Source organism: Cladophialophora carrionii (genome assembly GCF_000365165.1).
Source record: "Cladophialophora carrionii CBS 160.54 unplaced genomic scaffold supercont1.5, whole genome shotgun sequence".
NCBI classification, from domain to species: Eukaryota; Fungi; Ascomycota; class Eurotiomycetes; order Chaetothyriales; family Herpotrichiellaceae; genus Cladophialophora; species Cladophialophora carrionii.
The window spans coordinates 2,553,830-2,580,173 of NW_008481830.1; the positions used below are offsets into that span (position 1 = coordinate 2,553,830).

The window sequence follows — 26,344 nt, forward strand, 5'->3', positions numbered from 1 at the left end:
CATTAGCGTGTGTTGTCAAGGAGCAGCTGCTCGGGGTTTAGCGGCCTTAAAACAGGTGTCTCAATAATTTCAGCGTCATCGAACAACAAAACAACAGATATCCCCTTGTTCACTCTAGCCCGAGGACAGCGGCCTACGCGCCATCTCGCCTGTACAAGATGTTCTCCACAGACGCATCACGAAGAGAATCACTGCGTCCGAAACGAACACGCCCAGCAGCCGGACCAGAAGACTCAATTAAGTTACCTCAGGCGAAGCGGAAACGATCAGCCCTCCGAAGAGACACGTTCGAACCCCTGACTGACGCAAGCCTCAACGAAGTGGCAGGACGCGAAGCGGTTGAAGAGAAGAGTAATGGATACGCAGTCACAGCTGTGCCCTCACGAGAATTGACTCTGCGAGGCGCGAAGAAGCCAGAGAAGAGATCTGAAAGAGCAGCGAACACCAATGCCGGCTTGACGCTTTCAAGCAACGACTTCTATGCTGTCACGCAGCTGCCGGCGCTACCTGATCAGATCAGAAACCAGCCTGCTATCCCATACTCTTGCATCATCTCCCCTGAGTATGGGTACGCGCTCGCGTTGACACACACCGATGCCATCATCTGGCCCTACAATTCAAGCGCCTCTATCCCTTCCTCGCGAGATATCGTTGCGTTCAAACTGCCGTTTCCACAGGCGTCTACAGACGATCCCCTGCCACTCGGGACGTTTACAGCAAAGGCTGCTAATGGCGAACCCGGAATTGTGGCAGTGTCTGCAAAGTCAGGCAAAATTGTGTATTGGGAGACCTTCTCTAGTGCCTCTTCTGTTATACCTGGCCAAACCTCCACCGTGCAAGGCTCGATACCTGGTATGGCGAGTAACGAAGTTGTGGAAGAGCTGGTAAATGCCGAACCCGCCGGATTCATCCTCTCGCTAAGCCATGGTCGTGTGGTTCACTTGACGATCCGTGATCAGATGGGCAGGCCCGGCATCGGCGTGCAATATTTGCGCAAATACACAAATGCGACAAGTGGCTTCTTTGGGAGCATCAGAAATGTATTTGGCGCAGACCGACGAAAGGGCGTACCGATCGTCAAGGCCGGCGGCTCCAAGAAGGGTCAACGCGATGTGGTCATTGCCACGGAAGATGGTGATCTAGAGTTCTGGAGCACGAACCTCCTTGTCGGCAATTCGCTTGAAAAGTCATTCAGCTTCAGGGAAGACGCTCTGGAGGCCCTAAGACCCATTCTGCCCGATGTGACGGACTTCAAGATCCTGGATGTTGAGCTTTCAGCAGGGCCCAGCACGGCACTAAGCCGACGGGATAGTCATGGCAACTCCATGATGGCCCTACTTTCCACGACCAAGGAAGGAGAAACCAGGTACTTTATCATCGAGATGCTCGTCGACCAGGAGGCCAGAATCAAGGTAGTGCACCCTGTCACCTGCTATTCCTCGTCGACTTCCTCCCAGATGACTTGGCGACCTCGGCTCTGCGTGTCCAGAAATCAGCCAGCGGCTTTCATTCTTTTCGAGTCAGCCATCGTCCTGTTCTCGCTAGTGAAGATCCGAGAGTCACCCTCGTCTCAACTGTTGCTGGAACGACAAGCACTCCCCGAGCCGTTCCAGGATTGCGTCCGATTTCGAGACGTTACTACCTATAGGGTCCTTGGCTACGCACTTGAAATGTCAGAGAAGCAGTCCTCTCTCGTGTTTGCAGTGCAGGGTTTTGGAATTGTGAAAATGACCTCACGTCTGCGTGATGACGAGGAAGTTGACGTTGACGAAGCAGATGAGAGGGATCGAATGAATGCAAAGAGCAAGATCGAGCAAGCGGTCTTTTTCGGCACAATCAAACAAAATCCGCTGGATCTCAACAAGGCAGATCGGTCATTCTCGCGCGAAGAGATTGAAGCAGCCGCGCTGGACATCACGTCGGAAATCCTCTCATCATCGTCCAAACACCTGCCGAAGAGTGCGCCTTCGATCGACATGCAGATGCGACTACGTGCTAAAGCCCTTGATGACCTGGCTGGATATTTGATGAGTCACTATCCTTCGTCGATCTCTCGAAATACTCGATTCCAATTATTGCTCGAAGCAGAAAAGCTAGCAGCGGCTCAAGCGATCTGGAAAGTTCAAGAAGAAATACAGCGAAAATATCCTCAAGCTGATCGCGAAATGCCGTACCTCGACTTTACCCTGCGGGCCTTGCACGAAACCCGGCAAAAGTACCCAGACCCAGACAAGGGAGAGAAGGATCGGGTTAGACATTGGCTTGTGAACAGTGTTAAGAACGTTGGCCACCTGATGTCAGAACTAGTCAGCTGCATTCCAGAGCTCGAGCCGATGGACGTTACAGACCCAAAGGTGGTGGCTGACTACTTGAAGGAAGCTGTGGATTTGTGGATTGCATCATATTCCGCCGTCTTTAAGTTTCGAGAAGATAACGCAGCCCTGTATGGACTCGGAGACGAGGTCTTCAAGGACGGTGTGCTCGTTGAGGGGTTTCCCACTGACATTCCCCATCCTTGGTCGTCAAGTCCGGAGCCCCTGCGGTTCAGTCAGAGGCTCATTTATGACATCTGCAAGTTCTTGAACGAGTGGTGGGAGTTCACTCACGGGCGAAGCAAGAAGAAAAAGATGCCAACAGACGATGAAGGAAAGCCCTACGAAGGTCCCGGCAAGGCCGTACTTCGGGAGTTGGCCGCTCGTCTACCAACCGAAGTGGATTTGTTTGCCCGACTCGTCTTCGAAGAATCAATCCAAGCGAAGATCAAATTCAGAGAGCATGAGAAAGATCCTGACGCTTTGAAGGACGAAATCAAGAATATCGACCGCGAAGTGCAAAACAGATTAGGCCAAGCGTTGCAAGCTGTCTCGGCGTTCAACATGCGAGGTGCTATTCATCTTGGGGAAAAACTGAAATACTACGGCGATCTGGTCACGATGCATCTCGAATATTACAAGAAACTGATCGCAGAGGCTGCCGCTGATCCGTCACTGGCTGAAAAGAATCAACGCGAATTGGAAGAGATGCGAGACCGCGCCGAGTCTTATTATGGCAAGTTCGGCAAGGGCTGGGCCTTTGCTGCTTATAGTCAGATGCTCATCGATGGCGAGTGTGGCAGTCTACTGCTAAAAGGCCAAGAAGATCAGCAGAAGGAAGAGTTCCTCACATGGTTTTTCAAGATGGCCCCTGTTGCTCACCAACAGCTGGGCAAGCTCAGCTGGATTCATGATGTGATCTCGAACCACAATTACCAGCGCGCAGAGCAAACACTCCAAGTCGTCACTGCTGAAGAACAAAACGATGTCTGGAACAAGAAGACGGAACTAGCTCTTGCCAAGTTGGTTGGCTTAGCCGCTGATGAGGGGACCGGCAAGCTCCGGGATCCGAAAGCCTACGACGATGGCTTGTCAATGATCGCTATTCAGGAACAAATCTACAGTCATGTCATGGCATCTGTTGGTGCTGCGCTTGACGACAAAGCGGCGTTCGACCTAGCTCAAGACACATTTGCTTCGCGAGTGGTGGCCAAGAGCCCTGCCCTTAAGCGGCAGCTGAAGCAGGTTCTCAAATCTTTATTGCGTCAAGTGCCACTGACGGCTGAGGAACTTGTCGACCTGTTGACCTTGATGGATCCTATTGAATGGGGCGGACTTCCCGAGGAGGATCCTGAGGTTAGTGGCCAAGAATTTGCCCTTGCGCTTAGAGTCGTGGATCTCTCCGGCCTGCCTGAGATGAAGCAAGAGGATCTTCGAGCGTCTATCTGGAGAAGAGCGATGGTTCGTGATGATTGGTTGGTGCTGAATGAGACTGGCGGTAAAGATGACCAGCGAGTGGAAGAGGAAATGCAACAGTCAAGCTTGTTCCGTGCCCTGCAACACGTCTTCGTGATGGAGCAAATGGAAGGGACACCGGTCCACCTGCTGTCTCCAAGCGACATTCTCAACCGAGAAGCCTTTCCAGCCAGCTTGCAAGATAAACTTGCGGAGAACGAAATTGAGGGAATTCGCAAAGACGTCGAGAAGGAACACGCAAGGCTCAAGAGCTTCGTCGAGAAGGGAAGACTGGAGGATCACTATGGCGGGTTGATCACTGCAGCCCAGAGAAACGTCAGGGATATGGTCGACGCGCAGGGTGAGCAGGTGGCTCAGCAAGCTTTGGAGCAAGAGCCGCGCAATGGTGACTAACGGTCGCTGTGCCAAAACAGATGCTTTGGTGCTGGTGGTGCTCTGTACTATTACCACAAGGATTGTTCCGCGACAGACGAGGCTGCACAAGGCTTAGTGTGTAATGGGAGCACGTGCACGTGTCACGCGCCAGTCGCGGAGTCGCGTTGGCTTAATTGGATTTAAGGTTCGAGGCTAGTCTTCATCAGGCAGCCAGGCGCTGAGAGCGACTCACAACCGCCAGCCTGATGTCTCTTTTCCATCACTTCAGCACTGCAAATCGTAGAGCTCCTCTGCATCTCACCCATTGGATCTTCCAGATTCCATCGGCGGCTTCTTCAGCTTCGAAATCAGGTTGAGTTTCAAGCCTCGGTCACAATGCCGATCCTGGACAAGTTCGAAGTACAAGTATTCGTCGCCGGCACTCGAGCGGAGGAGTTCGATGATGACGACGAAGAAGGGGGCACCTCGCGGCGGAGCCAGGAAATCACAAAGTACATTGAAGCAGTCTCCGGGGCTTTCTTCGAATTCAAATTCTTCGCGGAAGCCAATTACAGAATCACCTACGAACAGGCGATCAGCTTCACTGTGTTCGTGGACGGCGAACGCATCATAGGGACGTATATGCAAGGGGAGGATTTCCAAGACGCCACAGCCGATGGGACACGGGTGGAGGGAAGCTGCAGTGGCAGATTCTCTATGGAGTCTACCGGCTCGAAACTCTACAAGTTTCAGTTCGCCGACCTCGAAACCAGTTCGGAGCCCGAAATGCAGCTTATGATGTCCTCTAACGTTGTGCAGGAGACCTAGAACTGGACGACGATGTATCTAGCTTCAAAGAGAAGTATGGCGACCTAGGAACGCTCAAGGTTGAGGTGTGGCGGATCACGCTATTGGATGCGTGGCCTGCCCGAGACTACACCAGGAAGGACCTCGAAACCGTCCCCGAGAAAGCACTGAAAGGGCGACCTCTCGACGTTGCAACGCGGTCGGTTCAGGCGGTGCTGTCCACAGGTTTCCGCTGACTTTGCTAGGCTGGCTCCTGTCACGGTGACCAGAACGACTCCCAGTCGAAGAATGCGGTTTCTTGGAGATCGGCCACTGGCAACCTTCACGTTCAAGTATCGCACTCGGCGTATGTTCCCAGATGCTATGTTATTCGCTCTCCTGACCGGAAATAGGTGCTCTACAATCTCTGTTGATCGTGGGACGTTCTCCCACTCCGGTAGCCTTGGAGGACCGGCCGATGGAGGAGCTCACCAGGGAAGAGGCCCTTGAGTTGCTGAGGAGACAAAGAGTAAGCAACGATTGTAAACATCAGAGGCGGTGCTGACGGTGAGCAGGAGCAGCTTGATGTGAAACAGGAATCTGGGCCGAAGCGTGAACGAAGCGTCACGGTCACAGACGCCAAGCCTAAGCGGCCTCTCAAAACGAGCAAGGGAAATAGTGGAGAAACGATCTATCACCTCGATTCTGACGATGAAGGCGACAAAGATGCACTTGAAGAGCCACCCTCCAAACCAAAGCCCGCGAAGGTGGAGATTGTCGAGTTATTGGAAGACGACTGACTAGGGCGGCCAGACTAGGACGACGAGAACGATGATGATCGGATCAACGGAGTATACAGGCGGAATTATGACATGCGTGACGATACCTTTGCATTTCAGTTTATTTGAGTCCGTAGCAGCGGTTCCAGGTCTAGGAGATCTAAGTCTGGGTAATCCATATCCCCCACAATGGCATTTATCCAAGCAGCCAGCCTTCGTCCCGCCTTGTAGACCATGTCGTCAATGATCGGAACAGCCCCGTCGTAGTATTCGCCCGCAAGGTCCTGCCCGTGGACATCCCGTGCCAGCACATACGAACACACATGTGCATTCGCCTCGCCCGCCCACTCGAGCGCACACTCGGCGGCATCGCGCAGACACACGTCCTCATCCTCCTCGGCATCACGTCCAGCAGCCAACCTCTGCGCCCAAGTCCACGCCGCGAGGGTTTCGTCCTCGTGTCCCATCCCCGCATGCCTGTTCACGATCAACGAGTCCCACACGCTGTGCAGATTCGTGGCCCGCCCATCGAACACCACAGCGTATTCATTCCCGCCGCGGTCTTCCGCCTCCGTGTGCAACGGCTGGTGCACGTCGCCGAAGAAATGCAGCACGAACCGCAGACTCTGCCCGCGCTGCCACATGGGCAGGCCCGCGTCGCCGACGCGCTCCGTATGGTTGGCTATCGCGGAGACGACGCATCCCGTCTCCAGAGCGCAGTCGCGGGTGATGTTGATGCCGCATCGGGCTGGCGGGTCGTCCTGCGCGTCGATGTAGTGCCACGCCTTGGTGTACGCGAACGAGGGGATGTATCTGATCTTATCCGGGAAGAGGGCCGCCTCGGAGATGTCCTGGCCGTGGAGCAGCTGGTTCGTGAAGCGGGTTGATTCCGGCGTGAAGTACAGCGAGGCTAGGTATGCGACCGTGCGGTGGCCCAGGGTACCCCAGGCGAGCGTGCTGGATAGGAGCAGCGCGAGCGGGAGAAGCAGGACGAGGAGAGGATGCTGCATTTTTTGGGAAGACGAGGTTGGAGAGGGAAGGGAAGGGAAGGAAAGGACGGGGAAACCAAACGGAAGGGCAGGGAGATGATGGGCTTTGCGCTCTATTTGTACTGTCTAGGTGTGTGTGTTCACATGGTCGGAGGAGCGGTCAAGTGATGCATGTTGGCACCCACGTTGTGGGTGGTTGGTTTCGGTGTTGATGTTGACGTCGTTGTCATGGGAGGACGTTGGCCGCTTCTGGCCGCTCCGCGCCGCTGCGGCCTAGTGGGGGCCGATGAGCGAAGGCGCATGTTCACGCGTCGTGCCTGTTCGGGAGCCTCTCGCGGAGGATGACACAATGGTACGGATGGCTTGGCGGTCAATCTTCAGTTCTTCCGCTCGAGCTTATCTGTTTGTACAGAGTAACATTTTGTTCCTCTCATTTCTGATGCTCAACTTCGAGATACGGAATACTCTAGGCTCGCTCACTTTAGATTCAATTCAAATCATCCTCACTTTTCTTTCAGAACTCTCTGATAGAACACGAGTAATGTCTCTATCAATCCTGACTCTTGATGAGGTTGCATCTTGTCACGGCTGAGCCTTCAGTCCTCTGCAATCGGAGTCCAACATGGTGAGTGTTCACCTTCCTCTCCCTTCTTCTTTCTCCAACGATTAAAGCTCCTTTTCCCCTTCTCAAACGATCGAAGTTCCACTAGACCGCGACGTATTACCTCAATCCCGTCTTCTGGGTCGTGCCGTTGTCCATCTCACTCTTCTTTCCTGTTTGTCTGCGGTTCAATCATATTTCGACCATGATGGCAAGAACGGACCAGGTCAGAGTTAGTATCGTGAGCGGACGTCAACAGCTACGGGAGCATGATCCACCCAACGATGATCTGTCATCTATTGGCGCTGACGAGCTGGAGTGGCCTCTGGTCACAAAGGTGAAGTACATTGAAGCGATCGCCGGTGCTAAGTTCACGATCAGATGTGAGGTCAAGCCCGGCTTTCAATTCGGCAATGCAAACTGTCTCGACTTTGATATCTGGGTGGATGGACAGAGAATTATGGGAACGATGTGCCCCAAGTCGCTGGTCAAGTCCAGCAGATACGGTTGGACCGAAAACTACAGCGGAGAGGACTTCTGGACAGGGACATCCTGGGCAAGACGACCTTTCCGTTGGAGTAACCTCGTTACCAGTTAGTGTTCTTCATGATCACTGGCTTGTGCTAACGATTCTAGCCGACAGTAGTTACAGCGCCGAAGAGACGGAGAAGTATCACAACATCGGTACTATCCAAGTCGAGGTCTGGCGGTGCTGGGAAGAAGAGATAGTACCCAAAGAACGCCGTAAGGTTTACGACACTGTGGAGAGCGTCCCCGAGAAGATTGTGAAAGGCGCAGCTCTTGATATGTGTACCAAGTGAGCTGCTACGGATTTTTGGGAGTTACATACGCTTATTCTTTCAAAGATTAGACTCTCCAGTTATGAGTAAGGAAGAGCACGCAGATATGAGCTGCGAGACCACGAATATCGACGAAGAGCCCCGCGCAGTATTCATCTTCAAATATCGAAGCAAAGGTATGTAGAGTCGCCAGGTTAATTGAAGCAGTGCTTACAGCAGTTTGGTGCTTTGCAGTCTCTCGGCATTCTTGAACGACCAGCATCTCCGGAACCTCTGGGGGAAAGGGATGTGGAAACTCTAACTCCGGACGAGCTGAAAGAATTGGCGCGTCGGCTTAAGGTGTGTATAGATCGCGGATGGAGCCGCATTGATACTGACTACGGCTTGCAGGCGTCACAAGAAGCACAGAAAGTCAAGGTCAAGCAAGAGAAGGTGGAAGCCAACCTTGCTCAGCTTGCGGAGTTGAAGAGGGTTCGAGAAGATGGAGACGACGAAGATGATGAGGTGGAATTCCTCAGCCAGCGACCGGTCAAGAAGGTCTGCAGCGTCGGAGGCATCGTTGACTGACCTATGGCCTTGAGTTCTTCAGCAAGCGAGCAAGGCGTCAGCATCGGACTGCTCCCCCGAGTGTATTATCAGCAACGAGATCTTTTGCAGACATGACAACCAGCAGGGGCTACAATACTTTGTGCTATGCGAACTGGTCAATCGTGGATCGATCACGGTTTAAGACAGAATACCGGTGACTCGCTCGTCGTCGCAATATGCTCCTGTCCTCATAGTCACAGGCGGCGAAAGAAAACTGGACAACACAATCTTTACACTGGCCGGCTCAGGAACACTGCCTTTTTTGGAACACCAGCCCAACTCGAGATTGTCGCTCGGGTACAGCTTCGGCAGCTGCAGCCTCATCAACTACCCCAATGTTCCAATCCAGAGATATTCCACAGAAGTGGCAGCGTCGAAAGACCGAAAAATTATCTCTCGTTTCCCTTCAGGGTGCCTTTTCATGTCCTGGTAATCTCGTGATCAGCATCGCCCATCGCGCTGACTACCATGCCTCCTTCTTTCCGTCAGGCCACTCGAGCTTACCTTGCTATAAAAGTCAGGTTCAACGGAGATCGGTATGGGATCATGATATGGAAGACACAGTCCTCTCAGCTACAACGCTTGGTCGGCGGAGCAACGAGGACCGGATGGAAGATACATGAAGGACCTGTTCGCAAAATCGTTTCAGGTGGGAGGTGGTTGCTGAACCGGTGGTGATATCACAATGTGGACGAGAGGAATTTACGTGATGAAGCGATGACGCGACGTCCTGTTTGGAACGAGCACTGTATAGCTATTGCCGCACCCTCTTCTGAACGCGGCGGAGCGGACAGGTACCTTGTCGCCGAGATTCAGCAGCAAATTTCGGTTCTCCTTCACTTCTGTATCTCCGATGACCTGGTTCTCACTCGGCGAAATTTCTTCCAGTTCTTCGTCTTATCTCAAAATGGCGGTCATTGACAGCGTTGAGGTAACCATCAGCAGTGACCGCACCACCCTGTGCGAGTACGCAATACCAGCCAACCACGACTCTGGGGTTATCCATGACGACTACTCTCCCGCCACCAAGGTCGCTGTACGCTACATCGAAGCCGTCCCGGGTGCCAACTTTGAGATCAATTACTCGGTAATGGAGGATCAAGAGTTTGGGAAAGGCCGATTACTTGTCACTCATCACCTGGGTTGATGGCCGGAAGGTTCTCGCACCTGTTGTAAAGCCACATCATCTGCAATACTGTGACTGGAGCTGTTGTCGGGAGGGTCCAAGAAGCGGAGCTGGCGCTACGTGGGCGGTACAGCCATATACCTGGGCTGCACTGCTATCGAGCAAGTTGACCATGCTAAGCAATATCGCTTACTGATGTTCGCAGCGGACGAGACACCGAACGCGACAGTCGACGACATTAAAGCACGATACGGCAAAATCGGTTCCATCCGAGTCGAATTTTCGCGGAAGAAGCGTCTGGGGGTCACTCACAAGTTCGAGCCAGTCTCACTGAATGAAGAACCCATTCCAGAGGATGCTATCAAGGGCTTGGCCCTTGATCTTGGTGTTGGGTATGACACTGCAATGCATTTCGAACGGCTTGCTGACGTAGAGCCCTAGCCTACAGAATGCGAGGCCGATGCAGAATCAAATCAAAGTGAACCGCGGCGAGATAGTCGATGACGGCCCGCTTGCGATCTTCATCTTCCTTTACAGAAGTAGGAGTATGTTGTGCCGAAGCCGGAGACTTGCTAGTTGCCACTGACTTGTCACAGATGCATTACAGAGCCTTGGTGTCCTTCCCTCAAACGCCCCAGCCCATATCGTTGGAGGAGAGAGACCCTGCTACACTGAGTCCTGCGGAAATGTTGGAGCTGATACGCTGGCAGCAGGTACGTGCAGTCATCCAGGACGCGAAACAGCTACGAAACTGTGTTCGTTGACTTGTCTTGCAGTCAGAGCTCGAAGCAATGAGAGCAAATGTCAAGAAGGAGAAAGCCGAGTCGGACACGGACATGCCACGACTTGATAGCATCAAGAGAGAGGCAACTGATGAGGACGACAACCTGGCTGTTCTCCCTGTGCCATGGATTTGCAAGAAGGTGAAGGTCCTCGACTTAACAGATGATTAGACACCTGCTGCAGAGGAAAGCAACTTCGGGACCTGGCAAGAAGCGACAGTCAGGATGTGTAAGCTGCACGTCATAAAATCTCGATGCAGAGACTATTGTGTCGGAGGCTCGAGGCCTCCTCGAGAGGTGGAGGAAGGAATTCAAATGACGAGGCGATCCGGCTTGGGTACGGCTTCCATTGCTCTTTGTCCCTAATCACTTCATCCCTTCAAGCAACATCTGCTCTGTGATGTGCATCGATATCCAGTTCTCTCAACATGATCCGGATTGTTCACAAGCTGATTAATATTCTACCAACGCCTGACTCGTCTCCATTGTTCCCATTTTACAACCGTGTCTGCGAGCAACAAGATGGGACAGGCGCGGGAGAAATACAGGTGCTGGTATGAAGAGCATGCTGGCTGAAGCACTTACTGCGGCTTCAATTGACTCAGCAGAGCATGACGGAAAGACTCATGGAACCATTGATGGTGGCAGGGGGGACCAGCATCCTTCCTTTACGCTGTTATTGAGACTCGCCTGCCAACGATAGTCAGTGGACTGGTGGGTTTCCCTCTACTTTCCTCTCCCTCACCTGCTCTTCACTGTGCTTCTTCTTCTTCTTCTTCTTTGACCTCTGCCTGACTTGTCCGTCAGCCGGAAACACGTTTCTACTTTCGCTCTCCCAGTTGCGCTTCATTCTTTGCGCTTCCCGTGTGCTGCCTCACCACCTTTCTCCTGCCTCGCTCACCTTTGATACAAGCAAAAATGGCTATCATTGGCAATCTCGAAGTCACTATCACCAGCGGTGGCAAAGTCCTTCGAGAGTATGGCGTTGCTGAAGAGGATCAGGTTGATCGTGAGGGTGACCCAAAAGCTCAACGCGTCGGTCGTCGCTGCAAGAAGGTATCGACTGTAATGACAGAGAAGTGCTTCGCATATGTCGAAGCGACTCCAGACGCCAACTTCGAGATCGGCTACAAAATGAGCGGTAAACTAGCATTTGGCCGTGCAAGTCATATTATCTTCGGGACATCTGTCGACGGACACGATATCATCTCACCTTCTGTTGACAAGGAGGAATACCAAAAGTCTGGTGCCTTTTCAAGTGTTGACGAGGGCGATATGAGCACGTGTGGCTCCGAAACGAACCTGCATCGCTTTTACTGGGCACCACTTTCGACTAGTGAGTAACAGTTGAGTTCCCTGTAATTGCCTCGCTAACTATACTGCAGCCGATGACAACCCGAAAGTGACAGTCGCCGAGCTGAAGGCTGAGTATGGCAGCAAGGGTACTATTCGGGTTGATGTCTGGCGGAGACAAAGACTTCCCAGCATCCCACATGATAGAGCTACCCCTGCCATTTCCAGCGATATCCCAGAACGCGCCTTGAAAGGCCGCGCAGTGGAAGTCGGAGTCAGGTACTTCACACTACTTCTGGTACCTGCTGAATTATCACTCATAATCGACAGTTTTAGAAATGCGAAGCAAATCGCAAAAGTCAATTTCATCTACTCGAAACCGGTCGACAAGGAACCGTTGGCTACTTTCGTCTTCTTCTATCGAAGCAAAAGTGCGTCTCTCTACGCCTCACCTCCACAGACGCTAATCCTGACAGATGCATTACAAGCCTTGGACCTCATTCCTCGAACCCCCGAACCAGTCCCGCTAGAAGAAAGAGACGAGGAGACACTGAACCCCGCGGAGATGCTAGAGCTCATTCGTCGACAGAAGGCAAGTAACAGTTTGGCTTGGATGCCTAATCTTGTGACTCCAACGTCGCTAGCGAACGTTCGACTAACCATGACTGTAGGCAGAACGAAAGGCGGAGAAGGTAAAGATCAAGCAGGAGAAGGCCGAGGCAAACCTGAGACAACTGGCAGGACTCAAGCGCGAGGCCGGTGCCCTGGACGACGAGGATATCAGCATCGTAGTCCAGTCGGCCAAGAAAACTCGGCGTGAGGTGGCGGTCGTTGAGCTATTGGATTGAATCTTGGTCCACGAGGCTTCTTGCCATCAACCAACAGGCTGCGCATGGAATTGGTCTACGCCTTGCTTCCACAACATAAGCAAAGGCAACAAGGGAGACATCGTGTCATAAGGGCAGGTGGAATACCTGAGGCATTTTGACGAAGGCTGAAAAATGAGCAAATCTGGAGAAGCTTGGATGGGGAGGGTATTCGACTCGTCTAGGAGAATAGACCTACGACCGCACGGTTCTAGCCACCATGCGCCCAAACCAGGCAACGTCATCCCACACAGTCTTGGGTCTTTCTGGCGGCGGTTCCACGGAGTCGTCAAACCTGACACTCTGTCCAGCTTGCAAATCCGCATCTTTTGGTGCACCAGACGAAGCAGAAGCGGCAGGACTGTCATTCTGATCTTTACCTTCCCCTTTCTCCCTCACAGCCTTGGTAGCCTCAAGCTGACTGCCGGGGAAATCATCCTCCAACCTCAAAAACACGTCGACAAGCCCGTCCATCCACGCCCCGAGTCGATACCCCTTGATGCTCCTCCTCAGCTCGTCCTCGTCCTCACTGTCGAACTGTCCTTCAAAGTCCAATACACCATACGGGTCGTCGTCGGCGTCGTCGTCGGAAAAATCATCGCCAAAGTCCTCGTGATACTGCGCCGCAATTTCTGCCTGAGACTGTTCGTCCGCCCAATCAGGGGGTGCATCCATTTCCAGCATTGGCGTCGTAGAAGGGACCGTGGGCGTCATGGCCAATGATCTCCGACTGCGGCGTTTCTCTTGGAAACTGCCGCGCCTGCTCAGGTTGCCTGGTGTATTTCGTCCGGAGCGCATGCCTGTCATGGCCATAGAAGGCCGCTCCTCAAGCGGCGTAGCTAGAGAGGTCGAGCTGTCGCGCTTGGATATCCAGCTCTGACCCTTTGATTCCCGCGACCCTTCGGTGAGTGTGAGGCCGGTCTGGATGAGCCACGAGGAATCAGACTTGTGCAGCGGATGATGGCCCGTATAATTCGAGGCGGACTGCGTCGGGTGCGAGGAGAGAGACGAAAGTCGTCTCTCCTTCTCCTCCACGGAGATGGACTTGTGGCCCAGTCCTTCGCTCGTCAACGCGCCGTACGGGGCGGCAGCGGCGGCAGTAAGATTCCCAACCGTCCCCTCAGTCAGTGGAAGCGGCGCTTGAATCGTCACAAAGGATTTATTCTTCTTCCTGTTATTCAGCCGCGTGCGCGAATTCGCTCTCGATTGCACGCGGGAGTTTGCCGCGCTGCCGCTCCTCGACAAGATGCCGCCCGGCGATGGCAGCGACGCGACATGCGAGATCGAGGCCGAGGTGTGGAGTTCCGACGTTGACGGGTCGAAGTACGCAGAGTAGTCTGCCGGGTCGATCGGGTATTTCGGCGTCAGGGGCGCGAGCGAGAGATGTTGCAGGTTCGGATGGCTGCGGCGGTGAGAGCCGGGAGCAAAGGAGGATGAGCGCGAGAGCGTCGTCGGAGACGGTGCGGACATGGCGTGCACGGTAATCACATCTGGCGCGGTGGCTCGGGCGGCGTGTCTGGTCACGGACAGGCTAGGTTGAGTGAGTAAGTGAGTGAGTGAGTGACCGCAGGAAGGCTTGCGTCGGTGGAGGGGAATCAGTCAGTTGAGTGTGGAACAGCCAAAGTTGTTTGATTCGAAGTATGATCGGTGTAGGTACTGGCACTCGTCCGGAGACCAGAAGCCCAGGGTGGAGAGATGATGTCGTTCGGTGTTGCAAGTTGCAAAAATGGTGGCCGTTCGAAGACCGAGGCATGTGTGGCATGTGCTCTTCGGAAATTGGCCAATTGGAGGTGATACGGGCGACAACGCGAGCGGTGCGGGCGGTGCGAGGGTTCAATCAGATCATATAGCGGTGCGAGAGATAGGAGGGTTCAATCATATCATGCAGCGGTGTTCGCGCCAACCCTTCAACTACCGTGTAAATACATGCTCTCCGGTCCGAAGTCGGTTGCCTGCTTCAGATGTTTTTGTCAAGTCGAGTGGTAGGGAGGTGGGAGGGGCGTTTCACTGTGGTGTTCATGTGTCCTCTCAAAGGTCCATCCACGGTGCTTCACTCGTCGCGTATATGATGCTGAGCATCAGGCTCGAATTCTAAGCTATCGTATTCCACGCGGTCCCGGTCGACTCTCGACCACACTGATCACATAGATTCCAGCTTTACGCTTCAGTTTCCTTTTGCTGCCTTGATCTCGCCTTGATGAACCACAAAGGCCTCTATCGTCGAGATGGCCGACCACAACCGATTTTGCGCCTCCGGGAAGACCAACGATCTGGGTCCATAGAATACCTCGTCACTGACTTCCTCCTGGTGTCGGGGCAGACAGTGCATAAACTTCCAATCTTCGGCGGCTCCACCCCTCTTTGCCAGTTCTTCTGTGACTTGATACCCGGCGAACGCTTGTAATCGCTTTTGCTTCTCAGACTCTTGGCCCATGGAGATCCACGTGTCCGTCACAATGATGTTTGCTCCCTTGATGGCCTCTTCGGGAGTGGTCGTTTCAAAGATCGTGCCCGGTCCCGCGGCGTCGACCTCCTCTTTGATCTTCGCGGGGATCTCGTACCCTTTCGGTGTCGCGACTGCCATTTCGATGCCCAGCTTCCGGGCGCCAATGCACATGTCGAACAACACGTTGTTTGCGTCGCCGACCCAAGCGATCTTCAAGCCCTTCAGGTTCTCGGCCCGCGTCTCGAACGCTTGTGTCAACGTCGCAAAGTCGGCAACTATCTGCATGGGATGGTAGGTGTCGCACAGCGCGTTGATGACCGGCACGGAGCTGTCTTTGGCCAGATTCGCAATGTCCGCGTGGGGCCCAACTCGGGCCACGATGCCGGACACCATGCTGGATATGACGACCGATGTGTCGTAGAGGGACTCGTTCACGCCCAGCTGTATATCGTTCTTGCCCAGGAACATCGGGTGGCCACCCATGGCGACGACGGCCCCCTCCGTGGATACTCGTGTCCGGGTGGACAGTTTGGAGAAAAGCAACGCGATGGTCTTGTTCGAGAGCGCATTGCGCTGGGGCCACGTTGGCTGAAGCGCCGAGTGCTTGTAAGCCGTCGCGTTGTTTACTAGGGTGCTCAACTCGGTGGGCGAGAGTTCCGATATAGACAGAAAGTGACGGGGAGATTTTGAGGCAGAGGTCGAGAGCGAGCGAGCATAGTGGTGGAGGAAGGGTCGTGACCGTATCAGCGGCCTGAGGGGCGCCATGCTGCAAGATCTCAATAATGGACCTGCCAGTGTGCAGGACGCATCGCCAGCAATGCAAGACTTAACAACGGTAAAGGAGGGCCAGAAATTTGTTCCACCCTCGCAGTGCCCAGTACTTTTTGAGTCACGGTGACGGGAAGAAGAAAAGTGCAGCGTCGACTTTGATCTCCGCAGATTGAAGCTTCTGGTTCGTCCATCTCCGCGCTGGGAATCAGCCCACAGCCCTACAAGGCCACAATCACGCTCCCTACGAGTCTCGTACGCAGTATCACTGGTGGACCGCTCTTCTCCCCAGATCCGACATCATGAGCAGGTCGTTACGAGGGGAGCCAATTCTCGTGCTGGACGGCGGTCTGGGCACGACACTGGAAGATGAGCACGGCGTCAACTTTTCGTCAAATACGCCGTTGTGGTCGTCCCATCTGCTGGTCGAAAATGTCGAGACACTGAAACGAGTCCAACGAGACTTTGCCGACGCTGGAGCAGATATCGTCCTTACAGCGACTTATCAGGCTAGTTTTCTAGGCTTCAAGAACACCAAAGCCCCAAGTCAAAGTGGCATTGACGAAGACGAGGCACGAAGATTGATGCTCTCGGCGGTGACAATTGCTCGCGAATCTTTCAATGGGCGACCAGGATTGGTGGCTCTAAGCTTGGGAGCCTACGGTGCAACCATGATCCCAAGCACCGAGTACAGCGGACAATATGGATCCATGACGGAAGAAGACCTATTCGACTTTCACTCCAAGAGGCTCTCGTGCTTTGTAAACAGCCCGCAGTGGGAGGACGTCGACCTCGTCGCCGTCGAGACACTACCACGGCTAGATGAAGTGAGGGCGACAAGGCAAGCCATGCAGATCATCCACGGTAAACCATACTGGATCTCCTGCGTCTTCCCGAACAATGACGAAACACTGCCTGATGGGACGGGAGTCGAGGAATTGGTGACCACCATGTTAGAAGGAGAACGGCCTCCATACGCGATTGGTATCAACTGCACGAAGGTCCATAAGTTGCCAGGCCTAATTCAGAGCTTCGAGGACTCTGCTCATGCACACGATTTAGCCCTTCCACGACTGGTGATTTATCCCGATGGCGCCGGCGGTAAAGTGTATGACACGACCCTGCAGCAATGGATGGGCAGCGATGACGAGGAATCGCCCTGGGAGCAACAGGTGTACGACATCGTCAAGGAAGTGCAGCGGCGACGCAAGTGGAAGGGTATAGTTGTCGGAGGATGCTGCAAGACGACACCGAACCATATCAAGAAGTTGAAAGCGAAACTGGATGAATCGAAATAGAGACGCACGCTTCTGCAGGTTCCAGGCGTCAAGGAGACTGATGCATTGGCTTGGTAATTGCACAGCGAGTTTCGCCTCACGCTGCCTGAACTCCTCTGGCCGCCAATTGCCCCGTTTCAATACGATCTTCAACAAGACGAGAAGCCGCAGGTATGGGTGCTGGCAGAGTCATGAACCAGATGCTCTGTCAGACAGGGCCAGCAGCAAAGTGGTGTCGAGGTCGATGACGACAACGTCCGATTGTCTTCTGGCCCAGGTTGTGACCCCATGTGGGGTTCGATACAAACTCCTTGCGACGAGGACTAGGACTGACTTGTGCGAATCTGAGATCTACCTCTTCTTCGACACTGGCCCGTCTAGAACCATGGCAGAGACTCTGATGACTACTGAAGCATTGGTGCTCCCAGCGCTCAAAGCTCCCTTGCAGCTACAGAGAGTCCACCTGTCTCCTCTCCAGAAAGATGAAGTACTGGTTGAGATGCATGCTACGGGCATCTGCCACACAGACCTGTCGTGCATGGATGGGATGCTCCCCATCTCCACGCCCGCAGTGCTAGGTCATGAAGGCGCAGGTGTCGTCCTCGCCGTGGGAACTGACGTCTCGCACGTCTCAAAGGGCGACAAAGTCTTGCTGAGCATAAACGTGTGCCAGAAATGCCCGAACTGCTTGGCTGGCCATCCGAATTACTGCGACCAAGGCATGCCTCGAAACTTCGGCGGACGCAGAGTATCTGATGGGAGCACCACGATATCTATTGACACGAACACGGAGGACGGCACGGTCCCTTGTTTCAGCAGTTTTTTCGGACAAAGTTCATTCTCCCGGCATGCTGTGGTGGACCAGTCCTGTGTGCTGAAGGTCCCACAGGACACGGATCTGAGGTTGTTCGCCCCTCTGGGCTGCGGGATCTCCACAGGCGTGGGCAGCGTGGTGAATACACTGGACCTCAAAGATGGCTCGAGCCTGGCGGTATTCGGCGTTGGCAGCGTCGGCTTGAGCGTCGTCATGGCGGGCAAGCTGAGAAATGCAGGCACCATCATCGCCATCGACCTCAATCCCCATCGACTAGAGGTCGCGAGGAAACTCGGGGCCACGCATGTCGTGCATGGCAACAGCGCAGATGTCGTGGCCGAGGTGAAGGCACATGCGCCAAGCGGCGTGAACTACGCCGTCGACTGCACCGGCGCCGCAAAGGTCATTGAAACAATGATGGAGTGTTTGGCTGTCCGCGGCCGAGCTGCTCAAGTCGGATTGACCGCGCCGGACGGGACGGTCCCCATCAAAATCCTGCAGCATCTACTGCGGGGACAGGAATATGTCGGCTGCGCTGGCGGCGACTGTATACCGGGCAAGATGCTCCCCTACCTCGTGGAGCAGCAACAGGCCGGCAACTTCCCTCTCGAGGAGATAGTGTCCTACTACGACGCCAAGGACCATGCAAGGGCATTTGAGGATTCCAGATCTGGCAAGGCCATCAAGGCCGTTTTGTGTTGGACCTGAACATCTCCATCTTCAGCAAGTGAATACGCAAAATTCTGAAAAGAATGTTTATACAGAGGATGAGCCGTGGGGCTGGCTCGGTTTCGGAATTAGATGTGGCCGTTGGCCGCTATGCCATTCTCCTTGGCCACGCCATTCTGCTTCGCAACTCCATTTTCTTCGGCCGCCGCGCCGTTCTCGTCATGCACGACAGTGAAGCCTTTCCAGCCCTCCAGCTTCTCCCGACATTGTGCCTCATACATCTGGATACCACCCGGGTGCGTGAGGAGCTGGATTCGCTTGCCCGGGATATTGGCCCCGTTCCACCACGAATTCGTCAACGGGAAGAGCGTGTACTGGTTCATCGCGTCGATCATGTTATCCCACTCGTCCTCGGCATCCCTGTTCGGCTCAATACTCTTAGCGCCTTCCTTTTCAAGCTTTTGAATCGCCGCGAGGATGAAATCGGCCTGTGCTTCGATGATGGTAGGACCATTCGACAGAGCCGTCGGAGCTGGCGAGAGGTTAGCCATTTCGATCCGTCGGAAGCAAAAGGGGGGGAACAACGCACCATGAGGAGTGTAGACCATGAAGCAGTTGGGGAACCCATTGAACGTCATCCCCAGGTATGTGCGAATACCGTCCCGCCAGACGTCTTTGATATCCACGCCATCTCTATTCTTGAGACCCATTTGCGTTAACCTGGTTGGATTGGTCAGCCATGCAAATCTAATTTTCGTTTCATGTGAACGGGACTCACGATCCAGAAAACGAATCAAACCCCGTGGCAAGGACGACGACGTCAAAGTCCAACTGCTGGCCGTCCTCCAAGAGCATGCCCGTCTCGTTGAAAGTCTTGATGGGCGTCTCGTTCAGATTGACAATGTCGACGTTGGGCCGATCCAGCATCTCGTAATAGTCTTGCTCGAGCGGGCTTCGTTTCGTGCCGAAGTAATAGGGCGCCTCCTTGGGGACCATGAGTTCCCTCTTTTTCGGGTCTCTGATCCGCTGACTGATCTTCTTGGCCCAGAAGTCGTATACCACTTTGTTGGCCTCCTTGTCCAGCACCACGTTGTTGTAATTGCACATCAGGTAGTTGAACCCGCCTCTGGCCCAAATGTCTTCGAGGTGTCGTTCCCTCTCTTCGTCAGACACGTCGAACACGCCAACCGGCTCGATCGAGCCCGGGAACCCGGCTCTCGACTGGCGACCTGCCGTGAAGAGCGCCTGGAAGTACGACTTCCACCCCTTTTGCTCCTCGGATCCCACGGGCCGCTGGCCCATGGGCAAGCACAGACTCGGCCGGCGCATGAAGACCGTTAGCTGATCAGCCTCCTTGGCCAACTCCTGCACGACCTGCACGGCCGTGGCGCCCGCGCCGATCAAGCCGACTTTCTTGCCCTTGACGCTCATGTCCTCGGGCCAGAAGCCCGTGTGATGGACCACCCCCTTGTAGGACGTCAGGCCCGGGAAGTCCGGGATATGCCGCCGGTGCAGCAAGCCCGTGCACAGGACCAAGTACTTGCTCTTCGCGATGTGGCCCTGCTGTGTCTTGACCGTCCACTGGCCCTCTGCCGTGCTGTACTGCGCGTCCACGACGTGGGCGTTGAACTGCACGTCCTTGCGCAGGTTCAGTACCTTGTCCACGTGTGCGCAGTACGCCCGGATCTCCTTGTGACCGGGGAACTTCTCCGAGAACTCCCAGTCGCGGTACACCTCGGGGATGTTCAGTTGGTAGTAGGGCCACTCCGAGTCGACCCGCGCGCCGGGGTATCGGTTCCAGTACCACACGCCGCCGAAGTCGCCGCCGGATTCGAAGACCTTGGTGTTGAACCCGGCTTTGCGGAGCCGGTACAGCATGGACATGCCGCTGAAGCCGGCGCCAATGATGAGGACATCGCTGTGTACGATGGCGCCGACGGACGGGTTGATGTTCGTGTCGGCCATTTTGTGCCGAAAAAGGGTGGCCGAAGAACCAGAACCAGAACCAGACGCGGCAAGTGGTGTTTAAGGTGTGCCGTAGGGTAGCACCGGAGCAAGAGTTCCTTGCAATTCGAATTTCCAAGGCCGAGGTCGCCTGTCGGGTAGATGTGTCGGTTCTTATACCTACTGAAGACCGAGTATCTGGGTCTCTGCGATACCTCGCGTGACTGGGAACTCGTTGACGACTTGCATCTGTCAAGCCCACTGCATTGTGGGCGCTGATTCGCCTACACGATAGTCGTGTTGGACAAACGAGTCAATGTAAGCTGACTAGTAGGGCGAAGGATACTTGGCATGTCGGGCCTGGCCTGTGATGTACGTGGTTGTGGGATGTCTGCTGTATGTGGAACCGTGCTGGACATTGTGGAGTGAGGGGTTGCGCAGTGGGGGAGGGCCCCTTAGCCGCGAAGGGCTGAGATCTTAGTGCCGCAGCCGAGGTTGCTTCCAAGGCAGTACTGGGGTACACAGACAGCCTGCACAGAGCTGGTACTGTTACTTGTATGTGCCTCGACCTGAGACCTGGGAGAGGTTCCCATCAGGGACGCCGTGTTGATCGGGACTCTCGGGGTGCATCCACGACCCGAATCGAGTCGTGTGACACTCCCGCCGCCAGTGGGTTATGTACAATACCATATGTATTGTTTCCGACTAGTACGTGAGGACTGACAAAGCAGGGCGTCCGTCAGGTCCTCCACACGGTACCCACACGGAGCAATTGTCGCCAGTTCCACAAGACGGGATGCCTCAGAGGGAACTGCTGACCTGCACACCAGGTGCGAGGTTGGAACATCCATGGAATTTCGATGTAACCCCATGCCACAGTGGAGGGTACCGACTGTGTTAGGTGAGATGAGCTTCTGACCCAAAAGGGTCGTCACGTCCCGGTCCGGCGACTGTACCTCTCCAGTGCTTGAACTGCCTGGCTGGCAAGCGACGCTCGAACATGGTATCGATCTCTGCGGCGGTCCGTTCCTTCATTTCTGGCACAAAGAGCCAAGTGAGCACTAGGGCTAACACGCTGAAGCCGGCAATGATGAAGCCGGCTTTGGCTCTCAGATTGCCCTCGTCCACGTTGTATGCATACGGCAGACTAATGCCAAAGGCGCCCTGCGCGAACGCGCCGCTGAACCACCCTATGCCTTGGGTTTTTGCGCGGAGGCGAAGTGAGGATGTTTCGGCGCCGACAACATATGCGACGGGCCAGATGCCAACTCCGACCACAATCTGGGTGCATTTGTTAGCATGAATCTTTCTCTGTCGCTCGGCCGAGCTGGCCCGGAGTGGAGCTTGTAAATTGCAATCCGCGAACTGCCATAGGGGTCCAAACACGGGCTCGTCCCAGAAAGAATACTCACAATAATGACCATCATGGTGACTGCAGTGTACCTGCGCGGCATCAGCAAAGGCGTACAAGGGAGCACAAGGCCACTCATACCATATTACCACCACACCGTCGAAAATGCCAGCAATGCCCATGGCACCCCACAAGAGGATGCTGATAGCCAGGGTGGTCATACCCAGGGGCCGGCGCCCAACTTTGGTCACCATCCACATGCTGACGATGTTGGCCACCAGCCCCAGAGCGACGCCGAGCTGGAGGAACAGAAGAGCATTGTGCGCGCTCATGCCGACCACTTGGATAAAGTAGCTCGCGTCGGAGAGCAATGCCAGTCCGAAGAGCTGGGGCAAGAGATTTGCGAATATCACAATCAGGGTGCGCCGCAGGTTTGTCCCTCGGAAGCATTCCAGGTAAGTTGCCCGGTCGTGTCTGTCCTGTTCTTCCTCCTTCTGCAATGCAAACAGCAGATTGTCAATGTTTCTCTGCGTGTCTGTCTTGGAACTGTCGAGCCGTCGCTGTGACTTGAATGCCTTGTCGAACTTCCCCTTGCGCAAGAGGTACGCTGGACTCTCTGGCAATATTATCGCTATTATGAGCGGAACGGCGGAAAACGGCCATTGCGCGATCATGGGAGTGGTGTACGGTCGCTTCCCCGGAAAATCCAGCGAAGCATAGACGACAACCGCACCGATCAGCTGGCCAAGAAGCGTGAAGACAGGGAAGAAAGCCATGACCGAGCCTCTCAGCTTAGGCGGGAGAATCTCGCTGAGGTACGTCTGGGTGGTGCACAAGACGCCTCCAATGGCCAAGCCCATGATCAGCTTCGCAGCAAGAAAGGCGCCCCTGCGCGATTCCAAGTGGTCTATGTAGTGGGAGCAGAACACTGCTGCAACGCCCCCAGCTGACAGGACACTGCTGAGCCCGAGCGACAGACGTCGGCCCACTCGATCCTGCAGCCAGCCGGCGATAATGCTCCCTATCATGACGCCAATGGGACTTATCGCGTTCCACAACCCCATCCACATCGAAGGGATGATGTATCGATCATCCAGCTTGCGACCGTAGTCGCGTCTGGGAGGGGTTAACTCTGGATACAAGGGATAGACGAGACTCGGACTCTGGCGACTTACTGGAATTCGGGTATCGCCGAGACATTGCCCACGATGGACGTGTCAAACCCATAGAGCAAGATGGCCGACGTCAAGCCAAATGAGTAGCCTAGCACGCGGGGCCATTTCCTGATCGACTTCCACAGATTGGGTTCATCGTCGACCGGCGACTGTTCTGTCGACTGAGGCGATAGTTCCAGGGTAGGAGTCGCGATCGATATCTCCTTCTCCGCCATGACGAGTTAATTTTCAGATCCGTCGACCCCAGTGGTTGCTGCGTCGATACAGGCTTCCGCAAGGAACTCCATCTGAAAGCAGATCGTAGTGAGATGCGCCAGAGGACGTGATATAAAAGGACAGCAATCCCAGGTTCGATTTGCCCAGGTCACCCCGCATCGAGCATCGAGTAGGGTTGTGACCTGGTGGACCTCCTTGCACTATCCCTGCACGAACGGGGACCGATGGAGCTTAGGGGAATAAAGGCCGTGTCAGACCCGTTTCCCACCGTCCGGCCGCGCCCCCTAATGGCAAGAGCAGCGTCAGACTGGAAATAAATACGCGATATGCTCCTCGAAGCGGATGTTCGCTTTTGCTTGGCAGCCAATCAACCGTTGACAGACTTGATTGCAAATACTTGGCACAAGTGCTGATCCCCCCCCCCATCCAGTCAAAGAGGCGGCTTTCCTGTTGCAAAACCGACTGCTTGAATTGCTGATTCTTGGTCCTGGCACTGGCTTTCCACTCGCCGGCCAAAAAGCCCGCATTCAGACAAACGCCGACGCAGTCTAGATCTCTCAGTTCGACTAACTTGGTTGAGTGCAGATCATGCATCAGAACTTGGAATTGTCCATTGCATGCTTGGGGCTCACGCCGCAGAGTTCTCGTGGTGGAGATTAAGGCCGAGGCCATCTCAAATACTACTGTGGTACATCATCGACCACAGCACGTGTAGAGCTGAACTCGAACGACAGGGGACATGCTGTTTGGCCCTCTCTGTGCAGCATTCAGCTGGTTTCCCAGAAAAGCGCGGGATTGGGTCCCGAAACCTTTGTAGTGAGTTCTTCCCGGACGGGCCTGAAGGTAGGTATGATTGTCCACACCTCACGACGGAGGTCAACCAAGGCAACGCTCGTCCATCTCAGCGCGAAGCGATTGCCTGGACATTCTCCCTCTGTGTCGAGACCAGGAAGGCGAAAGCTGTATGTATGGCAGAGATGGTATAGCACCAGTATTCAGTGCTGTGACGCCAGTCAATGGAGGATCAGACTGGTGTCAGTCGTAATAAATGCTGCGACTGGTAATCGTGTGGTGATCCAGCCCATGTCGAGCTTTTTGTTCGAGACTTGATTCGCTCAGCCTAGCATGGCCAGACGATGACGGTGACGGTGCTCTCAGGGACACTTCATAGCTTCCCATGTCACTCGTGAAAATCCCCATTCGGGAACAAGCCCGCCCAACTTCTACTTTCCAACTTCGCCCGCTGGACAAGACGGGACATCCCCTGAAGTAGAGTGCTAGCCTCCGGCCAGCTTGGGGGCACAGGATCCTTCTCAATGAAAAGAAAACAATTTTAAATGGGGCTGTATAACCCGACGGCAAGGCGGAGGAAGGAAGAACTCACTCAGTATTTGTCGGCTAAGTTGCCGGTGCCGTGGACGCGTCTTTTCACCTTGGATCTCACACTTTCTTCACTATCGCCTCACTACTTTTTCACTACTTTCTCACTACTTTCTCACTGCTTTCTCACCACGGAGTACTTCTCACAACTTTCTCGCTACCTTCTTCGGTGCAGAAAGCATGTTCCTTGGACGCCACGCGCGATTGCATCGAATGCTTTGCTTGGAGCTCACGGAATGTCTACAGTAGCGCGTCAGGTCAAATCCTGCTCAGTGGGTCACAGTCATGTGTTCTGCTGTCTGCGTTGCCAGATCTCCCACGGGCTGAAGGCAAATTCGTTCCATCATACCACACACGGCACACCTCAGCCTCAAGGGGCTATTTGAGGGCTTCGTGCTTTTCTTCTTCATCGTAATGTCCCGATGGATCATCTTTCAATGATGGGTCCAACACCACCCGTGGATCATCACTCTCAACCCATCCGCAGAATGGCTGGCTCAACTTGTAGCCCATCAGTTGCTGGATATGCACCGGCATCTTCAACACTACCTCCCTGGGGATGGCAAGATATTGATTCTCTTCTTGACGCAACCATCCTTTGGTCATAAAGCAGCTGAACCGGTTAGTCTCGTACATGTCAGATCATTGAAGAGCTTACCTGAATAATAGACGTTCTTGATCACTTGTCTTGTTGGCGGATCCTCCATGGTAGCACGAGCTAAGCATCATGAAGGCATCCTATACACGACATCAGCGTGGTTCACGGTATTACCAGAAGCAACTCACGCCCGGCTCGAGCTCCGCGTGCACCGCAAGCTCATCCTGAGGAGGTCGGTCTTTGGACCAGAGGTGACTTCCTGGGATAAATCTTGTCGCCCCGTTTTCCTTTGTTGCAGGTTTGCCAGCGACGAACCAGCCAATCCCAACATCTCGGTCATAGTTGTCCGGATACACATCTACCTCCTGCTCATTGGTCTGATGGCACCAGCTGTCCCTGTGCAAAGGCTGGTCCCATGCCCCAGGTCCGATCGAGAAGCAGATGGAGTTGTTGAGCTGAGGATCCGAGGTCGCAAATACCTTCTTGCTTCCACTCCAGTACCAATTCTTGGTCGTCAAAAACTCCTTACAGACTGCTTGATAAAGCGGATGGTTGATGATGTGCTCCGCACATATGGGAGATTTGCCGATCATGCCTTCCACCCTTCGAGTCTGGATAGGGAAGAAATCTCCCTCCCATACCACGTCCGCTTCAATGTGCGGGCGCAACTCCCGCTCGACCTGTGCTAGCACGCCCTTGTCGACCGCGGATTTGACCTTGCATCCTCCGCTAATCTTCAAAGCTTTTATCACATCCTCCGGATTCGCGTCAACCTCAAATGTAGGGACCGGTGGAAGACTGTCCGCTTTGACGGGCAGAAACTGCCTTTCCGTCTGTATGGCCGCGAGCGTTGTTGTCGCCATCTCTGGGTTGGTTTCCTGTCCTCGTCTTCCCTGCATTGCCCCGATCCAACGAATCTGCCATTTTAATATGAGTCCGCCCTTGCTGCCCAGC

General features: G+C 54.3%; 13 protein-coding genes across 13 annotated transcripts; 7 read left to right on the forward strand and 6 right to left on the reverse strand.

The window, feature by feature from the left end:
- Nucleotides 1–158: 158 nt before the first annotated feature.
- Nucleotides 159–4,181, forward strand: G647_06752 (uncharacterized protein; the record flags this gene model as incomplete). The annotated part of the gene is made up of 1 exon (XM_008731071.1): nt 159–4,181. One exon carries the CDS (start codon nt 159–161, stop codon nt 4,179–4,181), a length of 4,023 nt encoding a protein of 1,340 aa, XP_008729293.1.
- Nucleotides 4,182–4,538: 357 nt separating this feature from the next.
- Nucleotides 4,539–5,185, forward strand: G647_06753 (uncharacterized protein; the record flags this gene model as incomplete). Its single annotated transcript, XM_008731072.1, has 2 exons — nt 4,539–4,914; nt 4,962–5,185. 2 exons carry the CDS (start codon nt 4,539–4,541, stop codon nt 5,183–5,185), a joined length of 600 nt encoding a protein of 199 aa, XP_008729294.1.
- Nucleotides 5,186–5,823: 638 nt separating this feature from the next.
- Nucleotides 5,824–6,717, reverse strand: G647_06754 (uncharacterized protein; the record flags this gene model as incomplete). The annotated part of the gene is made up of 1 exon (XM_008731073.1): nt 5,824–6,717. One exon carries the CDS (start codon nt 6,715–6,717, stop codon nt 5,824–5,826), a length of 894 nt encoding a protein of 297 aa, XP_008729295.1.
- Nucleotides 6,718–7,505: 788 nt separating this feature from the next.
- On the forward strand, nt 7,506–8,118 carry G647_06755 (uncharacterized protein; the record flags this gene model as incomplete). The annotated part of the gene is made up of 2 exons (XM_008731074.1): nt 7,506–7,890; nt 7,934–8,118. The coding sequence occupies 2 exons, from the start codon at nt 7,506–7,508 to the stop codon at nt 8,116–8,118; spliced, it is 570 nt and encodes a 189-aa protein (XP_008729296.1).
- Nucleotides 8,119–9,592: 1,474 nt separating this feature from the next.
- Nucleotides 9,593–10,764, forward strand: G647_06756 (uncharacterized protein; the record flags this gene model as incomplete). Its single annotated transcript, XM_008731075.1, has 5 exons — nt 9,593–9,811; nt 9,914–10,203; nt 10,253–10,356; nt 10,408–10,524; nt 10,592–10,764. 5 exons carry the CDS (start codon nt 9,593–9,595, stop codon nt 10,762–10,764), a joined length of 903 nt encoding a protein of 300 aa, XP_008729297.1.
- Nucleotides 10,765–11,511: 747 nt separating this feature from the next.
- G647_06757 (uncharacterized protein) lies at nt 11,512–12,734 on the forward strand (the record flags this gene model as incomplete). The annotated part of the gene is made up of 5 exons (XM_008731076.1): nt 11,512–11,929; nt 11,979–12,165; nt 12,217–12,317; nt 12,363–12,511; nt 12,558–12,734. 5 exons carry the CDS (start codon nt 11,512–11,514, stop codon nt 12,732–12,734), a joined length of 1,032 nt encoding a protein of 343 aa, XP_008729298.1.
- A 213-nt stretch (nt 12,735–12,947) lies between these two features.
- On the reverse strand, nt 12,948–14,222 carry G647_06758 (uncharacterized protein; the record flags this gene model as incomplete). The annotated part of the gene is made up of 1 exon (XM_008731077.1): nt 12,948–14,222. One exon carries the CDS (start codon nt 14,220–14,222, stop codon nt 12,948–12,950), a length of 1,275 nt encoding a protein of 424 aa, XP_008729299.1.
- A 694-nt stretch (nt 14,223–14,916) lies between these two features.
- G647_06759 (ornithine carbamoyltransferase, mitochondrial) lies at nt 14,917–15,963 on the reverse strand (the record flags this gene model as incomplete). Its single annotated transcript, XM_008731078.1, has 1 exon — nt 14,917–15,963. One exon carries the CDS (start codon nt 15,961–15,963, stop codon nt 14,917–14,919), a length of 1,047 nt encoding a protein of 348 aa, XP_008729300.1.
- Nucleotides 15,964–16,268: 305 nt separating this feature from the next.
- Nucleotides 16,269–17,264, forward strand: G647_06760 (uncharacterized protein; the record flags this gene model as incomplete). The annotated part of the gene is made up of 1 exon (XM_008731079.1): nt 16,269–17,264. One exon carries the CDS (start codon nt 16,269–16,271, stop codon nt 17,262–17,264), a length of 996 nt encoding a protein of 331 aa, XP_008729301.1.
- A 364-nt stretch (nt 17,265–17,628) lies between these two features.
- Nucleotides 17,629–18,765, forward strand: G647_06761 (uncharacterized protein; the record flags this gene model as incomplete). The annotated part of the gene is made up of 1 exon (XM_008731080.1): nt 17,629–18,765. The coding sequence occupies one exon, from the start codon at nt 17,629–17,631 to the stop codon at nt 18,763–18,765; it is 1,137 nt and encodes a 378-aa protein (XP_008729302.1).
- An 89-nt stretch (nt 18,766–18,854) lies between these two features.
- Nucleotides 18,855–20,691, reverse strand: G647_06762 (uncharacterized protein; the record flags this gene model as incomplete). The annotated part of the gene is made up of 3 exons (XM_008731081.1): nt 18,855–19,258; nt 19,316–19,446; nt 19,505–20,691. The coding sequence occupies 3 exons, from the start codon at nt 20,689–20,691 to the stop codon at nt 18,855–18,857; spliced, it is 1,722 nt and encodes a 573-aa protein (XP_008729303.1).
- An 876-nt stretch (nt 20,692–21,567) lies between these two features.
- G647_06763 (uncharacterized protein) lies at nt 21,568–23,411 on the reverse strand (the record flags this gene model as incomplete). The annotated part of the gene is made up of 4 exons (XM_008731082.1): nt 21,568–21,951; nt 22,083–22,113; nt 22,157–23,137; nt 23,197–23,411. The coding sequence occupies 4 exons, from the start codon at nt 23,409–23,411 to the stop codon at nt 21,568–21,570; spliced, it is 1,611 nt and encodes a 536-aa protein (XP_008729304.1).
- A 1,759-nt stretch (nt 23,412–25,170) lies between these two features.
- G647_06764 (uncharacterized protein) lies at nt 25,171–26,253 on the reverse strand (the record flags this gene model as incomplete). Its single annotated transcript, XM_008731083.1, has 3 exons — nt 25,171–25,405; nt 25,451–25,530; nt 25,579–26,253. 3 exons carry the CDS (start codon nt 26,251–26,253, stop codon nt 25,171–25,173), a joined length of 990 nt encoding a protein of 329 aa, XP_008729305.1.
- Between the last annotated feature and the right edge of the window lie 91 nt (nt 26,254–26,344).